The 18,303-nt window shown below is 41.2% G+C and overlaps 1 protein-coding gene across 1 annotated transcript; it reads left to right on the plus strand.

Annotated features, from left to right (window-relative positions):
• Nucleotides 1-591: 591 nt before the first annotated feature.
• On the plus strand, nt 592-17,060 carry LOC309875699 (serpin B4-like; the record flags this gene model as incomplete). The annotated part of the gene is made up of 8 exons (XM_082755373.1): nt 592-637; nt 8,012-8,196; nt 8,476-8,538; nt 14,042-14,170; nt 14,902-15,019; nt 15,381-15,523; nt 16,319-16,486; nt 16,656-17,060. The coding sequence occupies 8 exons, from the start codon at nt 592-594 to the stop codon at nt 17,058-17,060; spliced, it is 1,257 nt and encodes a 418-aa protein (XP_082611499.1).
• Between the last annotated feature and the right edge of the window lie 1,243 nt (nt 17,061-18,303).

Consider the following 18,303-nt stretch of genomic DNA (forward strand, 5'->3'; position numbering starts at 1 on the left):
AGCATAGTGTCTACAGGAATGAGGTATGAAAACACACACATTTCTGAAGAGGATTAATTATTTCCATAGTAAAGAAGACTGCATTCTATTTGGAGAAATATCAAGTGATTTCAGTACCAAAAAATAGGATAAAAACAGTCTAAAGCACCTCCCTGAAGTTACTGATGTGGAAAGCTGTAGCCTGGAACTGTTGAGAAATTTGTTTTCTTCCTTGTGTACTGCTGTCTGGTGAATTTTAATGATTCATTTATAGAGAAGTTCCTCTCCTGCTCTGAGGAATCAAGTTTTGTGAAGAGCAATGTAAATCCAAGAAATCACAGTTAAACTTAACCTGGAAAAAAATTTAGTTTGTGGGACAACTACAGAAAAACAGAATTTGCTGATGACTGATAGGGAGACATAACTGTTAATGTGCTCATTTAAGATGAGTAACATCTTCCTCAGAAAGTTTCTATATGAGGTTTAACAAATTACCATTTGCAACTTGCTTTATGACCCATAAAAAGGAAAGTATGCATTAGCCATTAGTCATATAATTGAGCGTACAGCACTCTAACGTTCTGCATTCACGATTACCACAGTTTACGTACCATGAATTACCTGGGGCTCTTTGGACAAGAAAGTCTAGGAAATAGGAGTGAGTGATGTTTGAGCAAGAACAGGCCAATAATAGAGTTAAATAAACAAACTATCCTTACTGTATAATCTGAAGGTGTGGTACAACGTAAGCAGTGGTTCCCCAGGTTGCATTCACGTTTCTGTTCAGGAGGCTGATGGCACAGATCGCCTACTAAACTATGTTTTTATTACCTAAAGTTGTCATCATGGAGTATTTACATACCCTGAGGAAGTTCTGAGCACCACAGCCTCAAACATTGATGATGTTTCTGAAAAGGCAGGGGCAGGGATTCCCATGATGAAGTGTCAAATGCCACAGGGAGAAAAAAAAATAAATCCCTTTATTCCAGTCTTTTCTCAGAAATGAACACAGTTTTAAGCCCCCAGCATAACCTTTTTCAGCATCCTTGATTTTCAAGAAATTAAGCTGAAGTTTCCAACAACCCTGTATGTGGGCAGAGGGAATGGATCTGTGTTCGCTGCTATTTGAAAACACAGGAGCTTAGTAATAAAAGTGAAAGAAATAGAGAGGGACTTTGCAATAAGATTCCTTTTAGTACCAACTAAGCAGGTGCATTTCTGGGCTGGGCAGTGGGGCGAGCCTGTTGAAGCAAGGGTCTGCAGCTGGGCTGTTCCTGCTACCTGCAGTAGCAGCCATTTTACTGCTGCCACAATCTCATGAATTTGGAAAGGAAGGCTAATTCCCTGAAGAAAAAAAAACACTTTATAGCCTTTTGGCAGCTTGAAACCATCTGTTTGGGATGACAAAGTCCCTCTATACAGTGCCTGGCCTGTAGTCCCTCTATATAGTGTGCCTGGCCTGGGCTGGCTGCTGCCAGGAGACCCTAGCCCTGAAGCCTTTCTGCAGCTGCAGGAATGGGCTCTGCGCTGGGCGAGGGGCACAGAGCAGGATCCAGAGGGGCAGGCGTCCCCTTTGCAAACAGCTGGGCTCTGGCCTGTTTGCTGCCCTGCCCTGAGCCCCACGCTGTGGATCAGCATGCCACCCCTCAGCCCCAGGTCCCCACAAAACCTCTTGACCAGGGGGCCCATCCTTTCACTCAGCATGTGCAGCCAAATACACATTAATTCAAAAACACAGCCACAAAAGTCACATGGTGGGGGCCGAGGTGGCCAAAACTGTGGTTTGAGCAAAACAGAAGGGAAACCCCTGCCCTGGTGCCCCTTCTGCCCTAATCCTGTCTGGGGTGCTAGGACGGGGTCTGGCTGCCAGGCCCTGCCTGGTCCACCAGCGGAGGTCCTGGCCCCCACAGAACCCTGACCTCCTGTGATCACATTTCACTAATTCTTCATGTTAGATCAATGCTACCACCACCCCAAACAAATACTTGCTTAGTCTGGCACCTGTAGCTTCTAAAGGCAAAAGGTGAGGAAATGGAAAGGAATGTCTTTTTGTCAAACAAGGTATCCAGTGCCAGGTGTAGGTTTATCTTTCTTGAGGCAAAGCATCTCACTGCTGGGCAGACAGCAAAGCATTATTTAAGAAGTCTCTTAGGTATTTAAGTTAAGCTACTCCATTTTGCTTGAATATACATTGATCTGCCATGGTGATGTGTTGCATTTTGATTGCACGTAGTTTTCTGCAAGCAGTTATTGCTTTCTGTACGCAAATGATTGATTAGTGTGAAACAACCTACTTGTGTTTCTGCAAATCGAACATGTTGCTTTGCAATGTGCATTTTGCATTGTTTATTTGTGGAAGTGATGGTGTAAAAAACTGAGCCTGCAAATGTACCTTCTGCCCTATTACAAGGTGCTATTCTGCTCCATCTGTAGAGTTAATCACACAGGAAAGGCATTGAGGTAACCTTGACTTATATTTTCCATATTTATTAAAAATTTGTCTCTTAGTAAATCCTTGATTCTATTTTCTTGATAAAGTGCACTTGTTTTCTATATGGTATTATAATTGCTTCTAGCAGGTACTACATCATAGTATTCATAGTATTTTATGAAAACCAGATTCAGAAATCACACTTCCTGACTGTAGTTTTCCAGGTATATGTAATGGAGAATTAGTGAAGAACATGTTTAATATGCAGAATTATGGATGACTTCAGAAAGGAGAATCTGAATACTCAAAATAAGAATGTGGCTGTCCTAAACAAAACATAGGCTGGCTTTAAGCGTATATCTCCAAAAACCCATCTAAATGAAAATTTCTCTTTTACCGTGCATGTGTAAGTATCCAAAATTTGTAGGCATTTTATTTTCACCTTTTGTAAATTCTCTAGCAGCTGGCGTTTTCCTTTGCTTGCTCTGAACTGCCTTGATGTGAGCAATGAGGTGCTTTCCCCATGCTGAAATCCAGGAACAAAATGGACTGAAGCACAGGTCTCTGGAGATGTACTGGGTCTGGCTGGAATGTTAACTTTCCCGGCAGCAGCCCATTCAGTGCCGTACTCTGTACTTGTAGCTGGAACAGCAGTGTTATCACACCAGTGTTGTGTCTACTGCTGAGCAGCAGTGGCACAGCATTGGGCCTTTCTCTAACCCTCCTAGGGGGTGGGCAAAAAGTGAGGAGAGAAACATCCCCAGGGCAGCTGACCTAAACCAATCAAAGGGATATTCCATACCATGTGGTGTCACACTCAGCAATAAAAGGTGGAAACAGGAAGAAGAGGGGAGGGGTGGGCTCTCGTTGAGAAGACGTCGGTCCTCCTCTCGAACACCGGCTGCGTGCGTTGAGGCCTTGCTTCAAGGACGTGGTCAATCATCGCTCATTTGTGGGAAGTAGAGAGTGATTTCTTTCCTCTGCACTTCCATATAGCTTTCATTTATTTTGTTTGTTTGTTTTCCTCCCTTTTTCCCCTTTCCCTTTTATTTCCCCTTAGTTAAATTGTTTAGTTCATGGTAGTCTTTATTTAATTATTATAATTATTTCCCTTTAATTAAATTATCCTTATCTCAACCCGTGAGTTGTTCTTTGCTTTACTTCTCCCCCTCCTTATCTAAAGGAGGGGGAGTGAGAGAGCGGTTGTGGGGTTTAGCTGCCCAGCACGGTAAAACCACCACAGGAGAGCATCTAGTAAATGAATTCAAAGCATACCTATTCAAAGAAGGCTCCCTGAAAATGCCATTAGATCAGACTTCATGTTTTTAAGTGAAAGTGGTACATAACTTCTACAGTGGAGAAATCACGTGGCTCAGGAGGTGAATGACCTATCTTCAGTGAATCCCATATCCTTGATAGAATTCAAGCCTGCATCTTCCAGAGGAATGCACCAAGCACTGTCAGGCACTGGGTTTTAGCGTAGACTCAGTGGAAAAAATACATAGAAATACACACCCTGCTTTTGAAGTTCTGCTCTAACTTGAATGAATGAAACTTAATGACACAAGTGGGAAATTCAAGGACTGATAACTTTACAGTTCAGCAACTAGGACATCTTCTATGTGAGTTCTGGTTTCCAGTCTCTGCTCCTAGGACCATTGTTGTAATCCAGTAATACTTTAACAGAAAAAAAGTATCCATATAGGTCAATATCCTAACAATAATAGAGTACTATTTCACAGAATCACAGAATCACAGAATTTTCTAGGTTGGAAGAGACCTCAAGGTCATCGAGTCCAACCTCCAACCTAACGCTAACAGCCCTCCACTAAACCATATCCCTAAGCTCTACATCTAAACGTCTTTTGAAGACTTCCAGGGATGGTGACTCCACCACTTCCCTGGGCAGCCTGTTCCAGTGCCTCACAACCCTTTCAGTGAAGAAGTTCTTCCTAACATCTAACCTAAAACTCCCCTGGCTCAACTTAAGCCCATTCCCCCTCGTCCTGTCACCAGGCACGTGGGAGAACAGGCCAACCCCCACCTCGCTACAGCCTCCCTTGAGGTACCTATAGAGAGCGATAAGGTCGCCCCTGAGCCTCCTCTTCTCCAGGCTGAACAAGCCCAGCTCCCTCAGCCGCTCCTCGTAGGACTTGTTCTCCAGGCCCCTCACCAGCTTCGTCGCCCTTCTCTGCACCCGCTCAAGCACCTCGATGTCCTTCTTGTAGCGAGGGGCCCAAAACTGAACACAGTACTCGAGGTGCGGCCTCACCAGAGCTGAGTACAGGGGGACGATCACCTCCCTAGCCCTGATAGCATGACTCCCTAGCCCTGCTATTTTGCTCTATATCTTTCTGATAGCATGAATCTTGCCTTAACTTCTTAATAACACTCATAATACTTCTATTATGAGCTTCTTTTATACTCTTCAGAGGGTGCTGTGGTACTACTTTTTCAACCAAATCCTCAGGCATGAAATGATGTGTTCTTAATTCTGAGACAGCATGTCACTGCTTTTGTGTAAGAGCACTGTTATCTACACAGCTCCCACATTGTTTCACACCACTCCCTCACTTGACTGATACAGTTTAGAGAGTCCAGCTTTTCCAAACATGTCCTATCTATTTTAAACATGATGGGAAAGGTCCTACAGAAGGTGCTCTTTTGCATATTCTCATTAACGTCTTCTTATCTTGAGCAATGCCTTGCGAAGAAGCTGTGCTGAGCACATGCCCTAGGTACACAAGATACTAAAGTATCTCAGTGCTTTTCCATCTCTTGCCATATGTCTTGTGCCTTGCCATTCTAGTGCGTTATATGTCATTCATGAACTAAAAGCACAGGGCAGGGTAATGCAGCACCCCCACCAGGAACTTACTTGTCCTACAGATTTATTTATCTCAATCTGCCTTCTAAAAATAGTATCAGATGGAAAGTTGTGGGGCTTTTTGTGGGTGGTGTTTTTGTTTTGTTTCTTAGTATTGCTGAAAAACTTTTCAAGGAAAGCTCTTCCCCAAAGCACTAGTGTTTGAAATGTGGATGAACAGCCACACTCCTTCAAGACTGTAAAATGTTTGGCTTGGAGAAAGATTTTTCTATGTCTGTAATGCCTCCTGCTTCCATTCCTACAGCCCTCATTCTACAGAGGGAGAAATTCTCTTAGTGAGTGACAGAGGGCTGACCACTGAGGGGAAACGCTTTCTCAATCCAGAATTTCATGACGGGGGAAGTTCCCTCTTAGTACCATATCCACCAGCTCCTATTTTCTGAATACATCAGTGTGATGACCATGTGATATCTATACTGGAAATTAGCTGCATTTTGCTCAGTTAAGTCAGCTGCTGGTCCCCTGTGCGAAATACACTACTACGCCTGGAGCACTGCTGAGCACAGATGCATGTTGGCCTAAAATAAATGCAACACTCAGACCACAACCAGCCTCTGGACACCTGGTGGAGGGAATAGTATAAATACCACTTTTGCTGCTCCTGAAGCAGAACAGCCTCTGGGACTGAAAGCTAAGAGGAATTGTTTTGCTAGTGTGGTGTTTGTTTCCTTGCTCATGAATGACAATGATTAGGAAGGATCCTGGAAGACATACCCAGGGGCCTTTGGTGTATCTCCTGTGCCTCCAGCCAGGAGCAACTCCTCCTTGATGCCTTTTTGGCTTGTTGTTTTGTGCAAGCCATCCAAGACGTTTAGATTTAGAGCTTAGTGATATGGTTTAGTGGAGGACTTGTTAGTGTTAGGTCAGAGGTTGGACTAGATGATCTTGGAGGTCTCTTCCAACCTAGATGATTCTGTGATTCTGTGAAAAGTGCAGTGACAATGACCATGGAGATCAATAAGAGCCTGATGCATTTCAAGCCCAAGGCAAAACCACATGTGCCTCAAGCTCCCCACATACTTCTGCTAAAAACTGTGGTGAAAATCTAGTGGGTGGGAGTCTAAATCCATAGCTGGAGTACAGCAGCATACTTCCAGAGCTGAGCACCCCAGCTGCAAGTGCTCTGATTGCAGTGTCCATTTCTCTTTGGCATCATGGGGAAAACCCATGTGCTTCCTTGGAGGGGCCTGGAGCACTGGTCTGAATTTAAGAGCTGCTTCAGCACAGTGCTCTCACTGTCTTCAGGCAGAGAAGCTGCTGGATCACCATTGGGAATGTTGCACCTCTCTGGGAAGGCTGGGGCTAAAGAAGAAAAGCATGTTGTACTTATAGTTCCATCATCTGCCACAAGAGGATCAGGGCTTCCTGGAGACAAGGTTACCATAAACACACAAATCCTTCAGTGAGAGGGAGAAGTGCCCCTCTGAATGCTGTGAGTCACTTTTATATATATATATATATATATATATATATAGACACACATACATGTATATATATACATTCGGTTTCTCTCTTCCTGTTATTGTATGCTTCCTGCAGATACTTGGCACATCTTTGAGACGATTCAGCAGTGCACACTAATGAGATGCAGCCACATCTATAGGGTGCGTCATCCCTGGGAGGAGAAAAACATTTTCCTTCTCTCCCCACATGTTTCAGAGGGTGAAAACCAGAAGATTCTGGATCATGACTTCCACTCTGTTGTGGTACAGGAGAAGCCAGGCTCCTGGTACCCTGGCTGCCAGCCCTTTATTTCCCCAGGCACTCTCCTTACTCAGAAAAACCTGCGCAGGGAGCCTGACTACGTGGTGTTGTTTTCCACCTAGTATGAGACAGGCCACCGCCCTCCTCACCAAAGAAGCAGCCAGAGTCAGTTCTTCCCAGGAGAAGGTAGCTCTCTCAGCTCTCACTCTCCTCGGGGTAGGGTCAGGACTGGAAGGAGACCTGGGACAGGATCAAAGCGTGTCATAGTGATGCACGGGTGCAGGCTGCAGGACTTGTTCTCACAGGGACAACTTCTACGTTTTGTGCGTGTGGAAAGTCCAGGCTGTAGGAAGCCAAATGATCTGCTTCAGTGAATAACTTCATCCATCAGCAGAAAGGAATTTGGTAATTTCTTTCCCTTAAAAGGCAAAAGGAGATAAATGGCAAGGCAGCAATCTTAGAATTGCCAGGCAGCTTATGAAATTGCCACCTCAGCCGTGGGAGGCAGAAGAAGGCCTTTCCATATTATTGTATGGCTGAGATTGAAAATGCAATTTTCTGGCCTCTCTGTTGCTTCTTTTTATACAACATGCTTCATGTTTTATGCAATAATCAAAGGGGAAAAGGTTTTACACAATCGACTTCAAAGAAGTACAGTGTCTGAAGGCTGAGTAATGCTACTAAACTGTGTAGTAGTCCTCAAAGAAAAAGGTGTTGCGTACAAAGCCATATGACCAGAGTGTTCAGCCTTTAGAAGAAAAATTAAGGGCATGTATGTGGGTATAGAGCAGACCAGGGTAGGTCAGGTTACACCTAGGAGGGAGATTTGTCCAGAGATGGATGTTGGGGTCAGGGGGTGGTTTGCACTTTGCTCTGAAGTGCTAAGTGTGGTCTGAAACCTGCTTCTGGAAGCACGTGGGTGCTTGAGGTGCCTGGGAGAGGCTCCCCATTTCCAGCATGGTGGCTTTGGACTCTGTTGTGAAATTAATTCCATGGCTGTGCTGTTGCAGGCCTTGGCCTTGTCACAGTGGGCACACTCAGTGCAGCCAATGCCATGTTCTGCCTGGACTTCTTCAAAGAACTGATCAAAGTAAAAAGAAATGAGAATATCTTCTTCTCCCCACTGAACACCTCAGCTGCCCTGAGCATAGTCCAGATGGGTGCTGGAGACAACACAGCAAAAGAGATGGAGAAGGTAGGTTCTTTGCCTTTCTTCCAGGAGTTGCTAGTGGGGGGTTCCATGTAGAAATGAAAAAAGGCCTGGAGCCTTCTTTCTGTGGTAGATATCTCCAGACCATACTCTTCAAACAGAGTGAAGCAAAAGAGGCAGGTGGCAGCTACGGGTCTCAAAGCTTTTCTTTCCATACACACTTGTGTGATCTGCAGCATCTGTGAAGCGTCTGTGTAGCCTTGATACCTTCTCTGTGTGTTCTTTTATCTGATTACATAGATTTACACTACATTTACATTGTAGGTGCTTCATCTTCATCAGATGCTAGGCACAGCCAGTCCAGGAACCAAGAACTACACTGGAAATGTGAGATAATATTGGAAGCATAGACTAGACTAGACTAGACTAGTTCAGCTGGGAGGGACCTTCAAATATCATCAAGTCCACCTGCGTGATCAGAGCAGGGGTAACCAAAAGTTAAAACAGATATTCATGAGGGCATTATCCAAATAAATCTTGAACACTGACAGGCATTGGGCATCAACCACTTCTCTAGTGACTTTTTGGTTCCTTCAGGTAAGTGACAACTACTCAGCACAAGTTTTTATGATTGGGAGAAAGCTTGTCTTCCCTGGTTTGTAGCAATACCTGGAGTTCACTAGGGCCCTGTACCATGCAGAGCTGGAAGCTGTGGACTTCATTTGTGCTGCTGAAGCCTCTAGAGGGAAGATGAACTCTTGGATGGAAAAGCAAACAAGTGGCAAGGAGAAGGCCCATGCTTGGCTGCCCGGGCAGGGTGCATCAGGAGTGAGCGGGAAGTCACTAACTGGTGTCTGATTCTCTCCCTTTTCTGGAGACATCCATTTTGCTTATGTCTCCCTCTTCCTGAATCAAGAAACATTCAGAAATGCTGTGGAGTGATTCATTTTGCTTGTGGCTACCATAAAACCAGCTTGGGGCATAAGAAGGTCCCTAGTTCCTGGGAGATTTGACTCCACAAAAGCTGCAGATCACTTCAGGGCATGGGGGCCCTGTTTATCCAAGACAGGACCCCTTTACCCTGTGGACAGAGTGGGAAATAAGCATCTTCTTCCCAGGCATCTCCATGACAGAAGTCATGTGAAGGCAAGCTTTGGTACCTCCTTAAAGAGGCCAAGTTAGAGAGAAGATTTTGCTGAGGGCACACCAGCCTTTGCTGAATCTGGCAGTGGAGATAGTCATTATCATCTAGCAAAGAGTAAAAGAAGCAGCAAAAACTAGAGTGCAGAGAACAAGAAGGCCTTAGAGCGTCTGTTACATCTTTCAATGAGCTTGAACCAATGCCCTGAGCAGAAGTATGCTGTGGTTTGAGGAGCATTCACGGAAAAAGAGCAAGACATTTCAAACAGGTTGGTCCCATGGGGTTTATTACCTGCTTTGTTATATTTTTTCCCCCTCTATTACTGTATTTTAGAAAAAGCACAGGAATATACTATACTAACCCACTCTCTAAGCTGCATTTTACTTACCTAGAAGGAACAGGAAGTATCAGGAGACTACAAAAATAGCAAAAAAATATTCCTTTCTGGGAACTAATTCCAGTTCATCTCTTTCATTAATTATAATTGTAAGCACTGACAGAAAGTGGTCCACTTAAAATGATCCATCACTACATGGAGCAATTCAAACTGTAAAGGAAATAAACTCATGAAAATTTTACAACTGATTTGAAACTGCCTTCAGAGCTTCCTAAACAGAGAAGCCTACTATCTGATTGGGTTGATACCTAAGTATATGTTAGTAGTGATAACTAAGCACTTCTTAGAAAACACTGTTGTAAGCACCTGTGCTTGCACACACACATGCAAATACTTACCCACCCACACGCCATATCAACATAAATGTGAAGGAAGACATTTTTTTCAGGAAAATAACCCCAGAAATGTACTACTTCTTATAATTATGTTGCTCTGTCCGTGCTGCATATGCCTTGCTGAAGCATTGTAAGGTAAGGACCAGAATTCCTCAGTCACTGATGAAAATGAGGAGCAATGAGAAGTCCTGGGTTAAGCTTGGCTGACACATCAGTATTTTGTGGAAAGCCTGCCTGGACAAAACTAGTCCAGCTTTTTTGTAAGCACATCGGCAGCATGCAAAGGTTTGAAAGACAACTGTGCAGACAGAGAGAGCTTTCCTATGTTTTGCCTCTCATGCCATGAAAGCCTTCCCCATTTACAGCAGAAACATCAGGAATCCCCAGCAGAGGAACAGACCTGGAAAAACTAAGGAAGAGCAGTTGATACATGGGGAGTTCCTGCTGCAGTGTCTCTGCAGGAAGCACAGCATCCCAGGTGTGCCTGGGTTAGTCTGCATGTGACATGAACACACATGGTCTGAGCCACATCACTGCAACAACTGCAAAGTGCTCGGCTGCAGCATACGTAACATGCTCACGTGGCATTGTCATTCTGTGCACACACCATGCCTGTTCTTCTAGGGTGTCATGCAAATGAAAGCAAACTACTGTTTTCCAACCTGTTAGGCATTCAAAAAATTCTGGAACAAATGGCTACATTCCTCTTCTCCATGAAGGACAAGGAAGAAGGAATTTCCAGTTGAAAAAGAGAACAGGTAGGTAAAACTCCCTGGAAGGCATCTTCAAGAAAGAAGTCTTCAGAAGCATGGAACTGGAGCAAGCAAAGGGAATTCCCCTACCTCTCTTCTAGAATCATTGCCTTATGCCACAATTGGCCAAATAGGTACTTCAGTAATTCATATTCTGTATTTTTGTTTCCCTTCCTACTGTTCCACCTGCAGAAACTTTAATAATTAATTTCCATTACATAAACATCTGTGTTTGAATTTGGTGGTATGATTTTTAATAGCAACATGCATCAAAGTTTTTAGAATTTATTTTTACAAGTAAAATGTCTGAAAATTCCTTTGTTTCTAGTAGTTTTCTTTGAATAAGTAGGTATTTTATTTTATTTTTAATTTATGTAACTATGCATTTAAAATTGTGACTTTTTTCTGAATTCCTGGAGATAAGAAAAAGTTCAAGATCCCACTAAAGGTCCCCTAATTATCCTAACCATTTGCAACAGACAGGAATGTGATTTGTCATGAATGGAAATTATGCTGCCACTGGGAGTGGCAATGGCTTTATATTCTATTGCTCTAGCAACCCTGACATCAAGCCTTACAGTCAAATTGACACCATCACTCCTGAGGAGAAGGTAACTATCTCCCTGACCTTTAATTCTAACCTTCACATTGCAGATGATATGTCGAGGACGTGTCTAAAGATTAATATATACATTAGTGATGTACACATCTGCCTAGCATAAATATATTGTATGTATCACCTTGAAGAACTAAGAATATTTTCAAGATGCTATGCAATGCTTTGGATTGTATTAAAATTTATGAGTTGTGTGATAAAGCTATGCTTAACTTGTACCAGGTGTGTTTCTAAAGAAGATTAAAACCAAACCATTTCTCACTTTTTCTGCATGACCCAGGTTGGTAATTTATGAAAGTATAATCTTTCTATACTGGGCTATATTATAAATATATACACTGATAACTTAATTTTTCCTGTGGAAGAGGGGAAAGGTATCTTCTGCATGGGTGGAGAAAGTTATTCAGATGCAATAACAATGAAAACAAAGGGACCTAGAATAGCTGGAATCTATAAAATGCTGGACTGAATTTCTCAGTGATCAGATATCTCTAAATCACATTACTGTATGAAAACAGAGGGAAAAGACTTTCATAAAAATGGGATCTACTCTATCCTGGGTCTAAGAATGTGAAGCAAAGAGTACATTCAAGAGTTCCTCCTAGTAATAAGTTTGATTGTAACTGAACTATATATCAAGGAAAAATGTTAAAGCGTCAGGTGAAATAAAGTATATGACTGGGATTTTCCAATAATGCATAATATGCCTTTGTTGAAAATATTGCTAAGTCAGCTTTTCTGTAGTTCAGTTTTCTGTGGAATGCTTTTTGAGCAACCATTCTCGTAAAGACACAGCATGTGAGGCACAGTTGATTAATATGCACAAAGTTTTTAGAGAGATACAGAGCATAAGGTGTCATTAAGGAGAGTAATTGGTAAGTACTATGCCTACATGACTTGAGGCAAGAAAGCTCAGGCCATAAAGTGAGCTGGCACTGTGGTTATGACAAGGTTAGGCTTAATTAAAAGAGTTATAACTATTGCCTGGGATAAGAAACAGCTGAACCTAGAATACTGTTTCTATAAATATGTTTCTTCTGCCATTCAGGCTGCTGATTTTCAGATAAACTGCTTCAAACTCAATTTCACTGTGAAATCCCAGACATGGCTAGTCAGGAATCTTCTGTGAGCAATTCAGCCGAGCTACTCCAGAAAACCCTTCTATGCTGTACCACAGTATCTAACATTAACAGGCATAAGGACTAGAAAACTAAATATTTGTTTCCCTTGTTGCAGGCATTGACAACATCACGATGGGCTCGCTTTGTGCAGCCAATGCCAAGTTCTGTCTGGACTTTTTCAAAGAGCTGAGCAAAATGAAAAGAAATGAAAACATCTTTTTCTCACCACTGAGTCTCTCAGCTGCCTTTGGAATGGTTCTTCTCGGTGCCAGGGGCAACACACTCAAACAGATAGAGAAGGTGGGTTTGCTTTGCTCTCCTGGCACTCTTGGCTGATAGTGCAGTCTGATACAGTTCCTAAGCTTCCAAAGACACAATGTGCAAGCACACACAGTGCCTTAAAAAAAAAAAAAATATATATATATATATATATATATATATATATATATATATATATATATATATAAATCTTGTGGTATTCCTAATAGTATTTTTATTTTTTCCAACTAAACTCTGTTATAGCAACTGCTCAGTCAATGAATATATTAGTGATAAAACAAAAACAACATAGAATCATAGAGCATCTCAAAAGTATTTTGAATGTATCACTCAGCTGTCCAAGGCTCAGAAGTGATGGTTCCCTTTGGTATGACCTTCTAACTTTTCTGCCCAAGAAGACCCAAGTTCTTCTTTCCCAAGAAGAAAGATTGTGAAATGTCATGAGTTCACCCTCTAAAAATATTGTTCATTTGCAAGGACCTCATCATAAGGGATGAACTGGACTTTCCCCACTTAATGTGTCTGGGATAGGTCTGCAACTCTCTCTCAACTTTGAGGTACCATCCTGCAGTTGCATTCACCCAACATTTACTTGGCAGGTATTTCATTTTGGTGAAGTTTTGAGTGATACAACCCAGAGAACCAGATATCCTTCTGAGAAGGTAAGACAGTGGTGGCTCTGAGATGAAACTACAGGTGCTGGTTTGTCAGGTGTCTTCCATGCAACCCATCTCTTAATCAGAAAGCACAGCAGGGCTGACCAGCCTCTGTCTGGATTCTCAGAGCTGCTTATTAAAGTTCTTTCATTATTTATATAAGAGGCCTTGTGAAATCACACTTTTCAACAGTTAAGCCTACTCATTACAGGTTTCTAACAACAACAACAACAATATATATATATATATAAGTGCTTAAATAGCCGGCTGCAAAGGTTTGTCTACAGGGCATGCCAGAGGCACATTGGAGCTTGCTCCTCTCAGGCTCTAAGCTATCAGATTTTTGCTCAGTGTGCACAGAGCGATCACTGTACAATACAATGTGATTTGGAAGTGGACTAGCATGGGCCTGAGGAGGCATCATTTTGTCACTCTGTAAATAAGGTACAGGGTTAGAGGTGGTGTCCCGATTCATTTATTCCAACGCCAATATCAGGCTTCTCATACATGGAGAGGCTACAACTCACCCGCAGGTGCAGCTCTTCACTAGGAAGTGCAAACCTACTAAGAAACTTACATTTTCCTGTTTGAAGTGTGAAGAAGCTGGAGGAGTCCATTCCCAGTTCCAGGCACTGTTAGCTGCAGTCGGTGAACCCAGCCCAGGATGCTTTCTCACCACTGCCAACAGGCTCTTTGGAGAAATCACTTACCCGTTCTTCCAGGTGAGTGGCTGTACTGTCCATTTTAGCAGCCCAGAAATTTACTGGGGAACACTGACAGTCCAAGTAGTGCAACTGCATACAGACAATTTCCTCAAGAAACCAGATCTGAGGTGTTTGTGAGTGTGTTGGTAGGAACAGCACTGTTTTAGCTCTGTAACCACCTTTCTGCTTTCAAGTCAAGACTTTATTTTGCTTCCAAACTTTTGCTTTCTAGGCATGGGGAGAAATTTCAAAGCCAGAAGAAGGTGCCGAGCAGCCTGGAAAAGTTTTATAATTAATACAAGATATAAGTTTTACCATGTATATACCTATGCAGAGTAAAGCATATTTCATTGTGATGTTATACATCGTGGTTAATTTTTCCAAAATAAGACATTTTTTTTTTTTAATTTGTGAGGTGGGAGAAGACAGGCAACATAACAATGATATATAAGCTTAAGGAAAGGTACCAGGCTTTGGTTTTAGGTATTTTTTACTGTGATGAGACATTTCTGCTGCTCAGTACAGATTGAAAATACAGAAAAAATATATTTGCAAGCATGGTTTATTGTAAATAATATCTCTCTAAAAACTGTATCTTGAGTTAATTCAAAGATTTTTTAATTTATATGCCTTTTTTACTCATTTATTTCTTGTTGATCTACAACACATAATTATCTTGAAGCCATGAAATTATCAATCTTATAAAAATTATCATGTCGTGATGAAATTCTACTATTTCTGCTTTCCAGCAATATTTGGATTCCACAAAGAAATTCTATAGAGCAGAGCTGGAAGCAGTTGATTTTAAATATACTAAGGAAGAAGCCAGAGAGAAAATCAACTTCTGGGTGGAAAATGAGACAAAAGGTAAAGAATGTGTGCAAGTTGTTTGGTTGCACACAAACCATTAGGAGTATTGGATCTAAATTTCAGTTTCCATCTTTTTTTCCCCAAGGTAGCCATATTTTTATATATTAAACACTTACTGCATCATTTATTTATTTGTTTATTTGCTTAATAGGAAATAAATATAGGAAGAAGCACAAAAATGCCTTGAGTTCCTGGCTTCAGGAGCTCTACATAAACTTTTTGTTATTTATTTGAAGCCACTATACCACTTATCAGTTTTATGGGAGTAATTAATAGTTAAATGCAACTGATTGCCTGAAACAAACAAACAAACAAAAAACAAAAAGTAAAAATTCTTCCTAATTCATTATTTTTAAAGGTAAAATCAAAGACCTATTTGCTGCTGGTTCTATTGATCCCTCCACTGTACTTGTGCTGGTCAATGCCATATATTTTAAAGGAAAGTGGGCAGTAGAATTTAAGAAGGAAGATACCAAGGAAACATATTTCAGACTGAACAAGGTACAGTATGGGCAGGAAATGAAGCAGCTGGGGGATGGAAGTCAGATGCCTGTCTTCTATAAGAACAGATGGAATCTTTCCTCCTCTTTGTTTTCTCAAGACAAGACATTATTCTTCAGCTAAAACACTAGAGTCCTATGCCTTCTCTCTGGTTCGAAAATCAAGTATGTCATTTTTTTCTATCAATTCACATCGGAAGTGGTTCTTGCATAGATAAGATCCCAACTGTGTCAAAGTCACTGAGTACATGCTCTGGCTTTGTTGGAGATTTCACAACTAAAAGCTATTTCAAAATAGCTTGCTTTTGGAACTGAATTCGATGAATCTATTCTTCTTTTACTATTTGCAAACAACAAAATGTTTGTTTTCAGGAAAAAAGAAATGTCTAGAGTCAAATAATCTCAGAGTTCATGAAGAATTTCAATTATTCATGAAGAATTTCAGTTCATATTTGATACAATTAATTATTTTATTTTAATCCAAAGGACATTTTCAATAATATTCATGGATTTGTTTCTCATTTGACATGCCAGAAAAGAAGAAAGTAAAGAGAGTTGTAAGTAAAGTAAACTGTCACAAGTACAAATGGAAAAGTAGTTTTTACACTGTTTAAATTGGATAACTTCTTTGGAGCTACAGTTCAGAGAGAGGAACATGTCAATTCTACAAGTACAATAAGCTCTGGTCAGAGTAAACAATGTTTTCTGTACTGAACTCTAATTTCAGTACCGAAAGCAATCACAACCAGGGTGAACATTTCTGTATTTTCTGTTTCATCTGTTTTTTGTGTTCCAGAATGAGAGAAAGACAGTGCAGATGATGTTTCAGGAAGGTTATTTTAAGCTGGCCATCGTAGAGGAACCAAAAATTAAAGTGATAGAGCTCCCTTACTTTAATAATGAACTAAGCATGCTTATTCTTCTTCCTGAAGTTGTGCATGAAGACTTTACTGGCCTAGAACAGGTAATGCCTTCTTTACTTTCTAGTTACATATGAAAAGGGATGAATACAGAGCAATACTTTAACATTGCTCCAGTATGGTCAAAAAAATAATGGGGAAAACAGAACCTTTTTATCTTTTCTTTTCATTCATTGCAGTGTTATTGTTATTATTATCAATAACCCCCTACAGCTTGAAAACACCCTCACATATGAAAAACTAGCAGAATGGACCAGCCTGGATAAGATGCAACAGCTGACAGTGAAGGTATACCTGCCCCAGTTCAAGATGGACGAGAGTTACGTTCTCAACAAAACTCTCCAGAAGATGGGAGTGATGAATGTTTTTGACTGGGGAAAAGCAGATTTATCAGGAATCTCTACAAAAGATGGCCTGGTTATGTCCAAGGCCATTCATACGTCATCTGTGGAAGTGAATGAAGAGGGCACTGAAGCGGCTGCTGCCACACAGGTTGTTGTAATGCCTTTGAGTCGCCCAATTTCTTATGAGTTCAAAGCTGACCACCCATTTCTTTTCTTCATCAGACACAACCCAACCAACACCATTCTCTTCTTTGGCAGATACTCCTCTCCTTAAATGAAAGTTATTTTGGAAATTAGATCTTTCTCCCCACTGACATTCCCATTGGCAATTACCGAGGACAAAAGAGGACCCATGCTCACAGATTTTGTAAGGGAAACATTGGAGGTCAAAACCTAAGAAGTTTTAACTGATAGATTCTTAATATCAACTCCAGGTATGATTTACTTTTAGGAGGGACTTAATAAATCAGAAGGACAAGCTAAAATAGCCTCTACCTTAAAAAGCAATTGACATATCTTTTCTATTGTTGAGCTTTCCCCTTCCCTAATGTAGTATTCCTACAATAAAGCCATGATTTTAGTGCCCTAAAGACAGGTGATAGATTCTCAAGCATGAAGCAGACAAGAGGATAGGGATCTGCATTAGAAGGATATCTATATGTAATTAGGTACTCAATCTCTTTTGGCTTTACCTACATGACCTTTGTGTAGATCTAAAGAAAAATGCCATTTTGTATGGGAGTAGCATAGTAGCACAAGTTTCTTGTTTGTTTTATCCCTCATCAGAATAAAATAAAAATAAAACTTTTATAGTGATGGCATTTAGGTGGATAGCCTGTATTTGTTCTATTTTTAATAATAAAACCACTGCAAAGTAATTATTAAATGTAGTAGTCTGCAGAACTAAGTGGACAGGCGAATGTTCTATTAAAGCAAGTAAAAATAACGGCAATCATTTCTAAAGTGTCTAAGTAACACTGTAGTCTACCTCCAATTTTTAAATATTCATTGTTCTGAGTATGGGCACAGGACGACTCAACATTAGGACAGGTAAAACCTGAGCCTCACCTCCTATTTCTCTCTTGTATTTGATTTTATGAAGGAATTAAGAGTGCAGTTTTAGGACATGGATGAGCCAGTCTAAGGCAATTAAGGGGATGATGATGCTCCCATTGTCTCCTTCCTTCCATGTGTTTCTGCTCCTTCCCCTATGCTGTCATTATTACTGGGTGATGAGCAATTCACTGGGACCTAAATCAAGTGGAAAATTTTTGCTAAAGTAAGCTTGCTGATGACATAGTCCTCTAAACCACCCCTCAGATGTTGTGGAGTAGGTGGTGGGAAGGCATAGCCGAGGGATTGTGGAGAAAAAAGCAGCCCATCCAATTTGGCATCACATAATATCCAGAATCCACAGACCCATAAAAAAAATATATTTTTTAAGAAAAAAATTTTCAACCCTCTGATGACTCACCTTGCTTTTCCTCTTACCCTTTTTTTGGGAAAAAAGGTAACTA

This window comes from Aythya marila (genome assembly GCF_965140915.1).
Source record: "Aythya marila genome assembly, chromosome: 2".
Lineage (NCBI taxonomy): Eukaryota > Metazoa > Chordata > Aves > Anseriformes > Anatidae > Aythya > Aythya marila.